General features: G+C 59.7%; 1 protein-coding gene across 2 annotated transcripts in view; it reads right to left on the bottom strand.

Annotated features, from left to right (window-relative positions):
- CFAP74 (cilia and flagella associated protein 74) overlaps positions 1–16,400 on the bottom strand; it is a 71,832-nt gene that overhangs the window by 14,670 nt on the left and 40,762 nt on the right. For both annotated transcript variants that reach the window (XM_064371974.1, XM_064371975.1), the window contains 8 exons: positions 13,511–13,675; positions 12,595–12,754; positions 9,121–9,185; positions 8,439–8,561; positions 5,591–5,712; positions 2,750–2,878; positions 1,218–1,305; positions 501–674 (listed from right to left, as the gene is read on the bottom strand). In XM_064371974.1, the coding sequence (XP_064228044.1) occupies positions 501–674; positions 1,218–1,305; positions 2,750–2,878; positions 5,591–5,712; positions 8,439–8,561; positions 9,121–9,185; positions 12,595–12,754; positions 13,511–13,675 (1,026 nt within the window). The remainder of the gene's footprint in view (positions 1–500; positions 675–1,217; positions 1,306–2,749; positions 2,879–5,590; positions 5,713–8,438; positions 8,562–9,120; positions 9,186–12,594; positions 12,755–13,510; positions 13,676–16,400) is intronic.

A 16,400-nucleotide genomic window follows, 5' to 3' on the forward strand; every position in this document is an offset into this window, starting at 1 on the left:
GTGTGAATGTGTGAGCACTTGTGTGAGTGCATGATTGTGAGCATGTGCACGTGTGTGTGAATGTGAACGCATAGGTGAGTGCATGAGCAATTGTGAGCATGTGCATGTGTGTGAGCAATCGTGAATGTGTGCACGTGAGCGTGTGTGTGTGTGTGAGGGAGCGAGAGAGGACAATGGTGTTGGGGGTGTCAGCAGTGGGGCAGCCCAGGGAAGGGTGAGGGGTGCCCAGGCTTGGGCCTCATCCTGGCTACCTTGTATGGCTGCCCTACTGTGAGAGGGGAAATTTCTGGAAGAAAGAGCAGGGATCTGGAGTGCAGCGGGTGCAAGGGACCGAGGGCGGGGGTGCAGGTGACAGGTGGAGGCTGGGCCGTGGCGCCCAGGGCTGGGGTGCAGGGTGGGGCGGCCTGGGCATGGGGACCTTGGAGCAGAGGCCATTGTGTCCTGTCCCTAGGGCTTCCCAGCCTTGCCCCTCTGGCCCCGGGCCTGGCTGCAGGAGGTACCTTGGGAAGCCTGACGAACCCGAACTCCTGGGGCAGGAGTGAGCGGTTGTGGAGGTGGATTTCCGTCTTGATGGCCTCGTAGATGGTGCAGTAGCCAAAATCCACCTCCGCGGGGTTGAGCTCCAGGTCTGAGGTGGTGACGATGGCGTGCACAGTGAACTCCACTGGCTTGTTCTGAGGCACAAAGGGCACAGGTGCCCTCGCAGCGGTTCGGAGACTCCCCAGATGCTCCCCGAACTCCGAGGCATGACCACTGCTGCTCGTGGTCACAGGCCACGGTTTCCAGGACACGACGAGGCCGTCTTGATAAAGCCCGCTTCCCTGTGACCGCTCCCTGACGTGGGCAGGGAGGCGCTGTGGGTGGGTGGCAGCTGAGGGCCAGCTGGGCATGGCAGTGGGGAGCGTGTGTCTCCGTGTATGGCACACGTGAGCATGTAGATGTGTGCACCTGAGTGTCTGGGGCACCCCTCGTGTGCACACATGGGTGCTGGTGGCTGGGACAGACCTTGGAGGCCTCTCTCTGGCCCAGGAGCACTCTCCTAGGAGTCAAGCCCTGCCCCTCTGGCTGCTAGACACCGTGGGAAAGCATGTGAGTCTGGGCTCTGACACTGGGGCCCTGGCCTTTCGGGGCCCTCGGTCAGGTGCCGAGCCTACCTCCCAGGAAAGCCCCTGCTCCCCAGGTGCTCCCAGCATCCCTGGGAGATGCCCAACACAGACCTGGTCAGCCACCCATATGGTCATCGGGGCCTCCAGGACCCGGGTCTCCTTGTCAAAATACTTCCCCGCATCCTCTGGGAGAGAGTGTCTGAAAGAGGCAGACAAGGCTCTTTTCACTTTGTGAAATGACAATAAGACCCTCTCAGTGCTGCTTCTAGATCTGCGAGAGCCACGACATCTCTGAACATGAGCGCTGAGACACGTGGCGCCGCCCTCCTGCTCTCACACAGAGTCCGCAGGCGCGTGGCCCGGTGGCCCCGGGGAGGGCTCTGGTGAGCCGAGTCTGAGCAGCCGGTCACTCCCAGGAACACCACCCGTGCCTGTGACTCAAAAGCTGTGTTTAAATAAACAGAAATAAATTCCATAGTCATTTTTCAAATTAATATGGAGTTTGTATCATAAAGGAATCCTAAAAAGCCCTTTGAAAACGCATTTTCATTTTAATCAGAGTCTGATCTCTGATTACAGAAAGAAGTTAATGTTGTTACAGAAATATCAGGACAAGAACAAATGAAAAAGAAAAGAATCAGCCTCCCCATGAGGCTGGCCAGGAAGCTCCGTCCCGTTCCCCTCCCCGCCCCACCGGGGTCCGCGCCTGCTGCGCCCAGCTTGCCCGCCTCCCCCGCCAAGCTCCAGCGAGCATCCTTTGTTTGGACCCAGGTCCTAGCCCGGATGCCGAGGGCAGCTCTGGCAGCCAGGATCAGACACAGGACGTCCAGCCTCCAAGCACATGGAATGCTGAAGTGCAGAAACCGAAATCTGCCTGGCAAAAGCAGAGACCAGGGGATACACCCAGGAGGCCTGGGAAGAGCCTTGGGTTGGGGAGGGCGAGGGACGGCCAGGTGACAGGGACACCTTCAAGACGCAGGTAAAGGGACAAACATCGGCGTGCACCGAGCCTGAAACAGAACCCCAGGAGTTACAGGGAAAGGAATGAAGACGGTGTGGAGGGCAGGGTGCCCGCCACCAGCCACAGCCTTATCCCGGGTCACCTTATCCCGGCAGGTAGCAGACCCTCAGTCTCGGTGAGAGCTGCGGGCCATGTGTGGGGGACGCGCAGCCTCCCGATCTTTTCAACAACGAGGCTGGAATAATTGGAAACCTTTGTGCAAAAAGCCGAACTTCAACTTGGCTCACAAAACAAAAGCAATCCAAATGGACCACAGACCCAGCTGTGACTGCCCTGCCCCGCCCTGGTGTTTGGCCTCTGTCCCAGAACACATCCCTGGAGGCTGATGACTCCGGCAGCGGTAAGAACGGAGTGGCCCGTGGCGAGGGGCGCTGGAGCCCACGTCCTCCCATGGCCCCCACGTCCGCCCAGGCCCTCCCATGCCCCCCATGCCCACCACGTCCTCCCATGGCCCCCCACGCCCGCCCACATCCTCCCATGCCCCCCATGCCCGCCCACGCCCTCCCATGCCCCGCATGCCCGCCCACATCCTCCCATGCCCCCCACGCCCGCCCGCATCCTCCCATGCCCCCCCACGCCCACCTACGCCCTCCTGCCCTGGCCCCAGGGTCCCAGCACCTACCGGGGCAGGAACTTGAGCTGCACAGAGTAGGAGGACTGCGCCTGGATGTAGCCCATCTCAGGGAGGAGCTCCAGGTGGGCCCTCAGCTCCTTGCACACCTCGAACCTCAGGCGCAGAGCAGCTTTAGATCTGTGGACGCGCCGCAGGATGCTGGGTCAGGCGCCACAGCCGTGACTGTGCCTGCTCAATGCTTGGAGTTACGAAAACATTCCTAACAGCCAAGCCCCCGACAGGTGCCCAGAGCCCCCCACAAGCCACGCACGTGCTCCTCAGCAATCAGTCTTCAAAGCCCTGCTTTGTAAGGGCTATTTTTTCTGAAATGAAATCTGATGAGGAATTCTTAAAAATACCCACAGCGAAACGGAAGCATGCCCTAATCGGCTCTCAGGAGCTGGAGTGCTTTCCGGGGAGAGCACCTGCCAGGCAGCCCCTGGGGGTGGGGCCCTGGAGGGCACACGAGGGGTGCAACTGCCTCCTTCAGGGCTCTGCCCGCCTCCTGCCCAGGGCGTCCCCACAGCCTGCAGCTCAAGCATGGGGCACGTGGGGGCCTGGGATGGCCACAGGCCTCAGTGATGACGGCAGCCTCCAAGTCAAGACCAGCCCAAGAGAGCCGAGGTGCCCACCAGTCACTGGCGGGCCCTGCATCCGGTCTCTGCCTCTGGCTCTCTCAAGCCAACGGCCTCTTCAGGACCACCTGGATCTCCCTGTTCCCACAGTGAAGGCCCCCTCCCCTCCCTGTCTTTGAGCCTCTGCTAGACACAGTGGCATGGCCACCCCACCATAGCCACCCCAGGCAATCCACGAGGGAGGATGTGGAGGGCGCGGCAGCAGAAATCTCTCCTCCCTCTTATGCTTCGACGTGACAGCCACCCATGCTGCGGTAGCCCCGCCTCCATCCACCTCAGACCTGCCTCTGACCTCGGACCACTATCCAGAGGCACTCACAGTGTGACCCGGCACGCCGACCACTGCACCCTTACCCCTGGGGCCCCATGCGAGGCGGCATCCAGGTGCTCAGAGACCCTGCCCTCCCCGTCCAGCAGATGCTGCTCTGCCTTCTAGTTCCCTTGCAGGGCGAGAGTCTGTGCAAACCAGCACGTGGCTACGATGAGGTCATGAAACCACAGACAGAGACTGCTCACAGAGCCGCAACCACAGCCCCAGAGGCCACACACAGAGCCACAGCCACAGCCCCAGAGACCACCCACAGAGCCACAACCACAGCCCCAGAGGCCACACACAGAGCCACAGCCACAGCCGGAGACCACCCACAGAGCCACAGCTACAGCTTCGGAGACCACCCACAGAGCCTCAGCCACAGCCTCGGAGACCACCCACAGAGCTGCAACCACAGCCCCGGAGACTACCCATAGAGCCACAGCCACAGCCGGAGACCACTCACAGAGCTGGGCCCCACCCAGCGCCCAGTGCCCGACAGATACACCAGGGCCCTTTCTGTCACATTTCCAGGGCCATCGAGAGGCTGTGGCAGGACAGATGCCAGAGGTGAGCAGACTTCACAGCAGCCATGACGCTGACACCTGCGCTGGCTCCAGGGCCACCTGCAGACTGCACGTTCCCGGCCTGTGTGGGGGCCCGCAGGAGTCAGACAGCAGGAGGGAGGCGCTGTGGGAGCCGTTCCTACCCAGGTCACCCTCGGCAGTGGCTGCGCCTGGGGCTGGGGCCGGGGGCCTCCGCATCCGTGCCCTGCTCCTGGAGCTAGCTCACTGGGGCTCCATCTTGGAGACCTCGCAAGCCCAGCCTCGCCTCCGCCTGCCTTTCCCGCCGGCGTGGCTCTTCAGGGCAGGCTGCTTGCTCTGGTGTCTGGAGCCCTCGCCCCACTCTGCACGTGGAAGCTTCCTCCTCTGGGCTCTGGGTCTCCTGCGGCCGCTCACCCTGCCTGTGTGCACGAGGGGCCGAGGATGCCGGCCGGGCCCAGGCGGGCGGTGCGTTTCCCATGGCTGCTGAAAGGACTTGCCCCAGTGGAGGGTCCCACACCAAAGACCCCGCATCCTGGAGGTCAGAGGCCAAGATGGGAGCCCACGGAGCTAAGGCCCAGGTGTGGGCAGTGCTGTGCCTTCTGCGGCTCTGGGGAGAGCTACTTCTCTCCTTTCACAGCCTCTAGAAGCTGCAGTGTCCCGGCCTTGGGGCCCTTCTGGTCTTGGAAGCCAGCAGCGCGGTGTCTCCACATCAGCCTGACTCTGACCCTCCTGCCTTCCCCTGTGACGGCCCCCATGATGACACTGGCACCTCCCGGGTGATCCTGGATCACCCCCACCAAGGTCACTCTGCCCGACCACGTCCGCTGAGCACCCCCTTGCTACAGAGGGTGATGTTCGGGGCCTGGGCAGCAGCCGTGGCCGCCCCAGGCACTGTGTCCCTGCTGGCCACTGGGGGGCTCACGGCTTGTACACGGCGGGCAGAGGGCTCACCTTCTGTGCACATGCGGGCAGTGCTCACTGCATGTGCATGGGCGGGCAGGGGGCTCACCGCATGTGCAGGGGCGGGCAGGGGCTCACCGAGTGTGCAGGGACAGGAGGGGGCTCACCGCGTGTGCATGGGCGGGCGGGGGCTCACCGCGTGTGCAGGGACGGGCAGGGGGCTCACCGCGTGTGCAGGGGCGGGCAGGGGCTCACCGCGTGTGCGGGGACGGGCAGGGGCTCACCGCGTGTGCGGGGACGGGCAGGGGGCTCACCGCGTGTGCGGGGACGGGCGGGGGCTCACCGCGTGTGCGGGGACGGGCGGGGGCTCACCGCGTGTGCGGGGACGGGCGGGGGCTCACCGCGTGTGCGGGGACGGGCGGGGGCTCACCGCGTGTGTGGGGACGGGCAGGGGGCTCACCGCGTGTGCACGAGCACAGAGTCCTGGTAGAGCCGGTCGTACATGCAGATCTTTAGGTCCACGCTGGGCCTTGACACCCAGACCGGCACGTCGATGGCCATGCCCATGACCCTAAAATGCAGCTGAATGTGGACACATGAGCTCAGCAACAGGCAGTTCCTTGGGCAAAGCAGGCGGCATCAGTGAGCACTGACGCAGCTCCCAGCAGGAAGGTTTCATGGGCTTGAGTTTTTCTGACTCTTCGGGCTGCTGCGACACTTTTCATATCATTTAAAATGTTCTTTTTTTTGAGACAGTCTTGGTCCGTCGCCCAGGCTGGAGTGCAGTGGAGCGATCTTGGCTCACCGCAACCTCTGTCTCCTGCGTTCAAGCGATTCTCCTGCCTCAGTCTCCCAAGTAGCTGGGACTACAGGTGCCCGCCACCACACTTGGCTAATTTTTGCATTTTTAGTAGAGACACCCTTTCGCCCTATTGGCCAGGCTGAGCTCAAACTCCTGACCGCAGGGGGTCCACCCACCTTGGCCTCCCAAAGTGCTGGGATTATAGGTTTGAGCCACTGCGCCTGGCTAAATATTCTTTTTCTTTCTTTCTTTTTTTCTTTTTTTTGAGACAGTCTTGCTCTGTTGCCCAGCTGGAGTGCAGTGGCGTGATCTCAGCTCACTGCAACCTCTGCCTCCCGGGTTCAAGTGATTCCCCTGCCTCAGCCTCCCGAGTAGCTGGGACTATACAGGTGTGCGCCACCACACCCAGTTAATTTTTTTGTATTTTAGTAGAGACAGGATTTCACCATGTTCGCCAGGATGGTCTCCATCTCCTGACCTCGTGATCTGCCTGCCTCGGCCTCTCAAAGTGCTGGGATTACAGACGTGAGCCACCGTTCCTGGCCCCTTTTCATTTTCAAAATGTTCAAATATTACTAGAACAGAATACTGGATCACCAAGTACCTACCACTCAGCTTCATACTCAGTAACATGTTTAGGTGTTTAGAAAAAACCTTTTTCGGACCGAGCACGGTGGCTCACACTTGGAATTCCGCACTTTGGGAGGTCAAGGTGGGAGGACTGCTTGAGCCCAGGAGTTTAAGACCAGCCTGGGCAGCATGGCAAGACCCCCATCTCTAAAAACAATACAAAAAGTAGCCAGGCATGGTGGCGTGTGCCTGTGGTCCCAGCTACGTGGAACGCTGAGGTGTGAGAACCGCTTGAACCCAGGAGGCAGAGGCTGCAGTGAGCCGAGATCATGAGATCTGTTTCTCCCTAAGCACTGACTCCTGGGGCCTCAGGAGGTTGGAGAGGATGAGTGAGGCTCTGGGAGGGCTGCCAAGCCCGGGCCGGGGAAGCGCAGTAACCCAGCAGGAAGCTGCTACACAGTGGTGCTGTCCTGGTGCTGCGGGCTGAGCCGAGGACTCTGAACACTTTCAAGGATGCCAGAAGCCTCCGCCTGGGACAGGCGACCGCCCCAGCCCAAGGGGCAGAGGGGGTACGTAGGGGGTGCAGAGGAATTTTTAAACATAGAAAGTTGTCAGATGCAGTGGCTCACGCCTGTAATCCCAACACTTTGGGAGGCCAAGGCAGGTGGATCACTTGAGGTCAGGAGTTCGAGATCAGCCTGGCCAACATGGCAAAATCCGGTCTCTACTAAAAATACAAAAGCTAGCCAGGCATGGTGGCACACATCTGTAATCCCAGCTACTTGGGAGGCTGAGGCAGGAGGATCACTTGAGCTCTGGAGTTAGAGGCTGAAGTGAGCTGTCATCCTGCCACTGCACTCCAGCCTGGGTGACAGAACGAGAGCCTGACTCAAAAAAGAAATGTGTGTGTAAGGGCTCTGTGTGTGTGCATGTGTACATGTGTGTGTAAGGTCTCTGTGTGTGCATGTGTAATGTGTGTGTAAGCGCTCTGTGTACATGTGAGCATGTAAGGGCTCTGTGTGTGTGCATGTGTAATGTGTGTGTAAGGGCTCTGTGTACATGTGAGCATGTAAGGGCTCTGTGTGTGTGCATGTGTAATGTGTTTGTAAGAGTTCTGTGTGTGTGCATGTGTAATGTGTGTGTAAGGGCTCTGTGTACATGTGAGCATGTAAGGGCTCTGTGTGTGTGCATGTGTAATGTGTGTGTAAGGGCTCTGTGTACATGTGAGCATGTAAGGGCTCTGTGTGTGTTCATGTGTACATGTGCATGCAAGGGCTCTGTGTGCATGTGTGTGAGGGCTCTGTGTACATGTGTGTGTAAGGGCTCTGTGTGTGCATGTGTAATGTGTGTGTAAGGGCTCTGTGTGTGTGCATGTGCAATGTGTGTGTAAGGGCTCTGTGTACATGTGAGCATGTAAGGGCTCTGTGTGTGTGCATGTGTAATGTGTGTGTAAGGGCTCTGTGTGTGTGCATGTGTACATGTGTGTGTAAGGGCTCTGTGTACATGTGTGTGTAAGCGCTCTGTGTACATGTGAGCATGTAAGGGCTCTGTGTGTGTGCATGTGTAATGTGTGTGTAAGGGCTCTGTGTACATGTGAGCATGTAAGGGCTCTGTGTGTGTTCATGTGTACATGTGCATGTAAGGGCTCTGTGTACATGTGTGTGTAAGGGCTCTGTGTGTGCATGTGTGTGTGAGGACTCTGTGAGTGCATGTGTCTGTGTCCCTGTGCCTACATGTGTATGCCAGTGTCCATGTGTGCACACTCATGTATGTGTGTTGTGAACTGTGGTGCCAGCCATCCACGCCACCAACTGGCCATCCAAGCATGGGCAAATGGTGACCTTGCAGCCAAGGGCAGCCACTGCACCGGGCTGTGGAGGGAGGGGCCCCCTGGCACGCTGGGGTGATGCGTGTGGCGTGGCAGCAGAGTACTCACCGTTGGGCACTGGTGGTTCTTAAACGTGACCTTGAACCTGGCTTGGATGTCTCCTGGGACCATTGGGGTGAAGATGATGGGCACCCTGACGGAGCTGAAGGGGCCAATGTCCCCCTGTGTTATCTGCACGGAGGAGATGCCAAGGGGTCAGCCAGGCTTCACGGCTCTCAGGATCCCCTCCCAGCCCTCACAATGGCGCACGGCTGCAAGGCTGCAAGGTGGTGGGACCCGGGTCCCCAGGTGGCCACTTGGCCGCACAGGTCCTGGGCCTGGCCCAGCCCTTGGAGGACTTACTGTCATGGGGTCTCAGCCAGGGGAGCCGGAGGCAGCCTGAACTTCCCCGACACCCTCCCCTGCTCAGGAGCTCATGTGCCCCAGCCGGGGAGGCCACTGCCAGTGTCTACCCCATTTCACCCAGTGCCCCACACCCGGGAAACACGCTGTGGCTCTGTTCCTGCACTGCCCGGCTTGGGGAGGGGGTGGCCCCGTGCCAGCTGACAGTACGAGACGCCTAGAGTCTGCAAGTCCCCGGTGGGCGGAGCCTGGCCTCTCTCTGGTCAGATGGAAAGGCCACCTGGGGGTGAGGGCCAGGGGGCTGGGGTGCAGCTGGGGCTGGGGGAAGGTGGACGGTGTCTCGGCTTGTGGCAGGTACGTTAAGGCCTGAGCAGGCTGGGCCGCTCACCTCCCCCAGTGTGATCTCCGTCTGTTCTTCGCTGGGAGGCATCGTCGTGGTTAATGTCTCTGGTTCTGGAAGAGAAGAGGCATCCAGAGGCGAGGGTTGGCGGGGGAGGCAGCGCAGCCCAGGCCCCCTTGGGACGTGGCCACCACCCCCAAAGCCATACCCTGGGCTCTGTCCTTCCTGAACACGGTGGAACCGTCCACGTGGTCCCTTGGGGGACCAAGGCCCAGAGAGGTGCAGCCAGTGCCCAGCGCGCCAGGAGGGCTCAGGAAACCCTCTCCCACAGAGCTCCATTTCCTCACGCCCCGCCAGCCCCAGGGCGAGGGTATTACAGGCTGGAGTGGGAAGGACAGCTAAGTCCAAAAACTTCTCACTATATCATCTTTCGGGGATTTTTCTTCTCTCGTGATCGTATCTGGTCACCTAAGTGCCCACAGCTGCAGGTGGGTGTTCACTACAGGCACGAGCTGCTGGCGTGTCTGATCAGCGCTTCCCCGTGGCGGGCTCCTGGTCGCCACATGCCGCTGGGTTCTGGGGGCACAGGCCGGCCGTTGGTCAGCAAGGCCCCGGGTAGCACAGCTGCTCCCTTGCAAGTCTGAGCAGGACTTTTTGCTGACTTTGCACCTGAACAGACGCCATTCGAGAGGCCACGTGCAGGTGGGCGTTCTCCTTTGGCCTCTGTTGCGCTGCCAGGTGGGGTCAGAGCAGCTGGGCTGCCGGCCAGGCCAGGTCACCATGCGGAGCCCCGGTGGGCATGCCAGAGCAGGTCCTGGGCTTAGCGTATGGACGGCAGGGCTCTTCAGGAGCAGGCGACGACTCTGAAGCAGGCATCACTGCTGGGGTCTGGAGCTGTAAAGGCCGCAGGGCCCCCAGTTCCTTTTTTTTTTTTTTTTTTTCAGATGGAGTCTCGTTCTGTCCTCCAGGCTGGAGTGTAATGGTGCGATCTCGGTTCACTGCAACCTCCGCCTCCTGGGTTCAAGTGATTCTCCTGCCTCAGCCTCCCGAGTAGCTGGGATCACAGGCACTCACCATCATGCCCAGCTAATTTTTGTATTTTTAGTAGAGATGGGGTTTCACCACGTTGGCCAGGCTGGTCTCGAACTCCTGACCTCAAGTGATCCACCTGCCTTGGCCTCCCAAAGTGCTATGATTACAGGTGTGAGCCACCGCGCACCGCAATGGTCCCCGGTTCTGACTGTGGAAGGGGCGTGACTGGGTCAGCTGCCCTCCACTCTGGCTGCCTCAGGAGTCACCACGGCCCAGGTGGTCAGACTCTGGGGCCAGCAGCTTCTTTGTGTTTAGAGACGAGGCCTCACTCTGTCACCTGCTCCCTGTAGCTCCAACTGCCTGGTTTCAGGTGACCGCAGGTGCGTGCCACCGTGCTTGGCTAATGAATTGTTTGTGTTTCTGTTTTTGTAGAGACAGGATCTTATTACGTTGCTTAGGCTGATCCCAAACATCTGGGCTCCAGCAATGCTCCTGCGCTGGCCTTCCAAAGTGTTGGGATTATAGGCACGGGCTACCACGGCCTGGCCTCCTTTTCTAGTATTTTCTTTCTTCCTTTTTTTCTTTCGGCAGGATCTCACTGGCACCCAGGCTACCACGCGGTGGCGTGATCATGGCTCAGTGCAGCCTCAACTTCCCAGGCTCAAGCGATCCTCCCAGCTCAGCCTCCTGAGCAGCTGGGACTACACATGCATGTCACCATGACTGGCTAATTTATTTTTGTAGAGATGGGGTCTCACCACATAGTATTTTTCAATGTATCAAGCATACTGATTTGATTTTTGATGTCTGATAATACCAGTATCTGAATCACGCAAGACAGCAATACTTTCTTTCTTCTTTTTTTTTTTTTGAGACAGAGTCTTCCTCCATTGCCAAGGCTGGAGTGCAGTGGCGCGATCTCGGCTCGCCACAACCTCTGCCTCCCGGGTTCAAGCGATTCAAGTGCCTCAGCCTCCCAAGTAGCTGGGCTTACAGGTGCCTGCCACCACGTCTGGCAAACTTTCTGTATTTTTAGTAGAGATGGGGTTTCACTATGTTGGCCAGGATGGTCTTGATCTCTCGACCTCGTGATCCACCCACCTCAGCCTCCCAAAGTGCTGGAATTATAGGCGTGGACATTTTTTTTTTCAAAGTTGTTTTGGTCACTTTAGGTCCTTTGGATTTCCATATAAACGTTACAATAAGCTTGTCAATTTCTGTTAAAAAATCTTCCTGGAATTTTGGTTGGAATTGCATCGATCCATAGTTAGTTTTGGGAGGCTCCACATTTTAATGAAGTCTTCTAATGCTTAGTTCCCACAGTTCAGAAAATCTGCTTGGTGGCCAGGTGCGGTGGCTCACGCCTGTCATCATAGCACTTTGGGAGGCCGAGGCGGGGGTATCGCCTGAGATCAGGCGTTTGAGACCAGCCTGGTCAACAAAGAACTTGGTGGGCTGGGTGAGGTGGCTCACGCCTGTAATCCAGCACTTTGGGAGGCTGAGGTGGGCAGATGGCGTAAGTTCAGGAGTTCAAGACCAGTCTGGGAGACATGGTGAAACCCTGTCTCTAAAAAAATATAAAAACTAGCTAGGTGTGGTGGCGTGTGCCTGCAGTCTCAGGTCCTCAGGAGCTGAGGCAGGAGGATTGCTTGAGCCTGTGAGGTCGAGGCTGCAGTGAGCTGTGACTGCATCACCGCACTCCAGCCTGAGTGACAGTGAGACCCTGTCTCAATAAAATAAATAGAAAAAGAACTCGCTTTGATATTAGCTACGCCCTGTGATGCAGGTGGGAAACCCCAGCACGTGCCCCGTGGGAACTCACACACGGGCTGGAGCGGGGTGCAGAGTGGCCGCGTACGCAGCAGCGTGCACCACAAATGCTCCCAAGCGTGCGCTGGAGGGAGGAGGATCTTGAACCTGAGGCTCGCTCAGGAAAGGAAACGCCGCGCGCACGGGGTGAGGACAGGAAGGGCGGCTGGCACACGCTGCGGTGAAGCGGCCAGCTCCAGGGCGTGGGACACGCAGCCCACAAAGACACACAGGAGGAGCCGGGCGGTTCCCGGATCTCCACTCGTGTGGGAGAACTTTCCAGAGAGGCAAGGAGGAGACGCAAGCGCTTCCCGGCGGCGGAGGGAGGGGTGGAGGGCGGGAGGCGCGGGGAGGGCGGGAGGCGCGGGGCCCTCCTGTATCTCGGCGCCCCTTCCCGCTGGCTGCCGAGGTAGACAGAAGCCCCCGAAGTGCAGCCCGTCCAGAGAGCACCGAGGAGCCTCCTCCCCCGTGGGCCGCCTGCTGGGCCAGCGCTGGAGGTTGCCTTCGAGACTCTGTTACCGTCAACGCGAGTGCACATTTCAATCCGCTCTGAAACAACACTCAGTGGCTCGCATGAGCGTTTTCTTGCTTGATCGAAGGCCTGGGAACGTTCCCTACTTTCCAGCCCTCCCTGGCCTCTCAGGGCCCTGGAATGCTGGCCGGGCCTCGCTGCCGGCTCACCTTCGGGCTCTGCCTCCTCCTGCAGCTGCTCCAGCGTCTCCGCCGCCCTCCGGCTCTGCAGGGCCACCCGGGAGAACTCGTTGCTCTCCAGAGGCTGCTCAGAGATGCTGGTGGCGGCTTTGCCGTACACACTTTTATCTTCGTAGGTCAGGAAGCTGCTCTAGAGAGGAAAACGCAGCGTCCAGCTTCGACGTTTCCCACCTCCTTTTCCTGTTCAGCGGCCAGGACTCCCTGGACAGGCATGGGGGCTGGGGCCTGGCTCCAGCGTGACCCCTCAGCTGCCTCCTTGCTGCCCCCACCCCGTCTCACCCTTCCTGGTTGTGGGTCACAGTAGCAGCTCGCCCAGAGGCTCAGGGTCACCCCTCAGCCTCCCTCCCTCTAGGCCGGGTGGGCAGGGTTCTGCTGCCCCAGCCTGGGAGTGTGGAGCCACGTATTCCTTTTGGTCCGACCCGCCTTCCTCCTTGGCTGGCTGGAGGCTGAGCCTTCCCTCCGCCTGAGCCCTGGGCCACCCCTGCCTGTGACAGGACAAGACACACTCACATTTGGAACAGGTGCAGCTGCGGCCATGGAGTGCACCTGTCCAGCCCTCCCACCCCCACACCTGGGGCTTCAGAGACCTATCGGGGGAGGCTGGGACTCCTGGGGCCCTCGGGCCTGGAGCTGCTGGCCAGCGCCCCTGCCGCTGCATGCCTGAGAAAGGGGGTGTCCTGCTGCCGCCGCCCCTGAGGCCAGATGACTGCAGGTGTCCTACGGAAGCTTGCCTCTTCTGCTTAGGCCGATTTCAGGAGGCCCAGCACTCCCCTTGTCCTCCCAGGCCCACTGTAGACACCCTCATATCGTCGCCCCCATTTGCCCACATGGGACTACATTTGGGGGGTGGGGCCCCACACTCCCCCTTGGCCGAGCGCACACTCACTAATTTCAGGATGGACTGGGAGTCGTCCATCTCGCAGGGCTCAGAAGCTGGCAGGATCTTGAAACTCGTGCCCAAGCCCCCGACGTTGGTCAGCGTGATGGTCCGAGACGTGGTCTCTCCCACCACGTAGCTGCCGAAGTCAATGAGCTCCTTGTTGAGGGACAGCTGCCAGAGGACACAGAGTGAACCCAGGGCCACAGGCCAGGCCACAGGGTGCCCAGTGTGAGGCCTGCACGTGGCTCCAGGCAGGGCTGCGGCCAGCGTTTGTGTGCGCCGTGCACTGCACAGCCCGGTACGCGGTTCAGTCCAGAAATCAGACGTGTCGCTCACGACCAGGAGCACACGCGAGTCTGGTTTTAAGAACATCAAGTGGGAACCCCCTTGTCGAGAGTAACCGGGTTCACTGGGAGGACGCAGGGCCAGGACAAGGAGATGGGGCACGGGGCTTTGGAGGTCCTGAGCAACGGCGTCGCTCCTGGGCGAGATCAGCCACGCTCGGGATGCATGTACCCAGGGCACGTCCTTCCAGAACGGGAGCACGCCCTCCATGGCGGTGCCTCACCACGCTGGCCGCGGGCCACAAGCCACAGAAGTGTGGGTCACTGGCTAAGGATGCAGGCTGGGGCTGAACCTTGGCTCTGCCCAAGGGCCCCTCCTTGGGAGGCTTTTCTGGGCTCTGAGTTTGGGGGTCCGGAGACTCCCCACTCTGTGCTCCTGCTCCAGAAGCAGGACTGCGGGCCACCAATGCAAATGGACGTGGTTGGCAGAGAGTGGCCGGGATCCAGCCAAAGGAGGCGGCCTCCTTCCCGCATGCGCTGCCTGGGTCCTGTTCGCCCCTTGCTTAGATGGGGGTTTTACTGTTTTGTTTTGTTTGTTTGTTTGAGACAGAGTCTCGCTCTGTTACCCAGGCTGGAGTGCAATGGCGCGATCTCAGCTCACTGCAACCTCCGCCTCCTGGGTTCAAGTGATTCTCCTGCCTCAGCCCCCTGAGTAGCTGGGATTACAGGTGCCCGCCACTACGCCCGGCTAATTTTTTTTTCTATTTTTAGTAGAGTTGGAGTTTCACCATGTTGGCCAGGATGGTCTCGATTTCGTGACCTCTTGATCTACCCACCCCGGACTCCCAAAGTGCTGGGATTACAGGCGTGAGCCACTGCGCCCGGCGGGTTTTTACAGCCCCTGGCCAGGACGCTCCCCTGGAGAAGCAAGGACCTGCACAGGGAGCCAAAGGGTTGGGAGAGGTCGAGCTGCTGGCCCGACACCTGGGGCCACGCCACGCATGTGCTCCTTGACGCGGATCCAGAGCGGAACTGGCCAGCACCGGACTCCCGCCGCGCTCCCAGGCTGAGCGGGAAGGAGCCGAGGCCCGGCCGTCCGCAGGGCAGGACTCCTTGGTGCCTCCGGCCCTGGTGCTCCACGTCCTGGGCCTGAGTCTTGGCTCACCACCAGCCCGCACAGCGGAGTGCCGCCCCGACTGACCGCCACTGCTTGGAGGGGAAGGCGGAGGCCATGGGGCAAGGGGCTGCCCGGGCGCCCTAGGACGGTGGCAGTCCCTGCAGGAGCCCAAGCGGGGCTGCAGCTGCCAGGGCCATGGCGAGGCCACCTGAGCACCAAGAAGAAGGGAGACTGAAGTGACCGGAACACACAAACACGTAAGCACCAGCGAATCCACGAAGAGACAGAGAAAAAAGCCACCAGCAGTGACTGTCATCCCTGCCCCTCCCACAGCAACACGTGGTGAAGAAGGAAGATGGAGAGTTACTCGGGTGCTCATCAAAGGTGGCTTGGGGGCAGCGTGGCCCGGATCACGGGTGACCATGAGGGCGTCTGCTGATCTTGCCGGGCGGACACAGATCTCAGTCTCTGCCCTTCACCTGACCTGCTCGTTCCTCCTCTAGTGCGAGAACGGGCCTCTCCCTGCTCCCCCGTCGCAGGCCCTGGCCGTAGGACCTGCCTTAGCCCATGAATTCTTAGGAGCTGTGACGTCCCCACCGGCCTCCGGGAGATGCTTGTGCTGCCGTAGCCGCCGCCCTGGAGTCTAGCCTGGATGGGGTCGGCCGCAGGGCCTCACACTCACAGCTGAGCCGGGAGCCATTTGCTGTGTGGCAGGTCCGGTGCGAGCTAATTACTCAGGAGGGACAATGATGAGTGGGTCCCTGGTTTACTGGAATGCGTGCTGACGTTTCTAAGGGTGGAGTGTTGAATATTACAATTTTTTTTTTTTTTGAGATGGAGTCTCACTCCGTCACCAGGCTGGAGTGCAGTGGCACAATCTTGGCTCACCGCAACCTCCGCCTCCTGGGTTCAAGCAATTCTCCTGCCTCAGCCTTGCGTGTAGCTGGGATTACAGCCACCACACCCAGCTAATTTTTGTATTTTTAGTAGAGATGGGGTTTCACCATGTTGGCTAGGCTGGTCTCGATCTCCTGACCTCACGATCTGCCCACCTCGGCCTCCCAAAGTGCTGGAATACAGGTGTGAGCCGCCATGCTCGGCTGAGTGTTACGATTTTACTAATGAACGTTGAAGTGGATCAGCAGCAGCAGATACAGCAGCGAGACAAAGCCTCGGCGTCCGCGGCCGACGGGGGCTCCGCGCTGCGGGTGTGTGGAGCCTCAGTGTGCTCTCCCTCTGTTCCCCGCTAGGCTTGAAAGTTTTCTTAATTCAAAAGAACGAATGGGGGCCCCCAGAGCTGCAGGAAGGACCAGCGTCTTCTCGCGTTGTGGGAAATAGAAAGGTTCCTTTTAAAAGTTTCCTTTCTTGTTAAAGAATAAATGTGCTGAGCTGTGAAGCCCTCTCCTGTGTGGCTGTTAGACGTGCCGTGCTTACAGGCACACAGTACATCCTGTGTCCTTGCACTTTAACCAAGATGTCTGTGCTCACAGGCATG

Source organism: Aotus nancymaae, unplaced genomic scaffold (genome assembly GCF_030222135.1).
Source record: "Aotus nancymaae isolate 86718 unplaced genomic scaffold, 86718_ANA_hifiasm-v0.15.2.pri h1tg000250l, whole genome shotgun sequence".
NCBI classification, from domain to species: Eukaryota; Metazoa; Chordata; class Mammalia; order Primates; family Aotidae; genus Aotus; species Aotus nancymaae.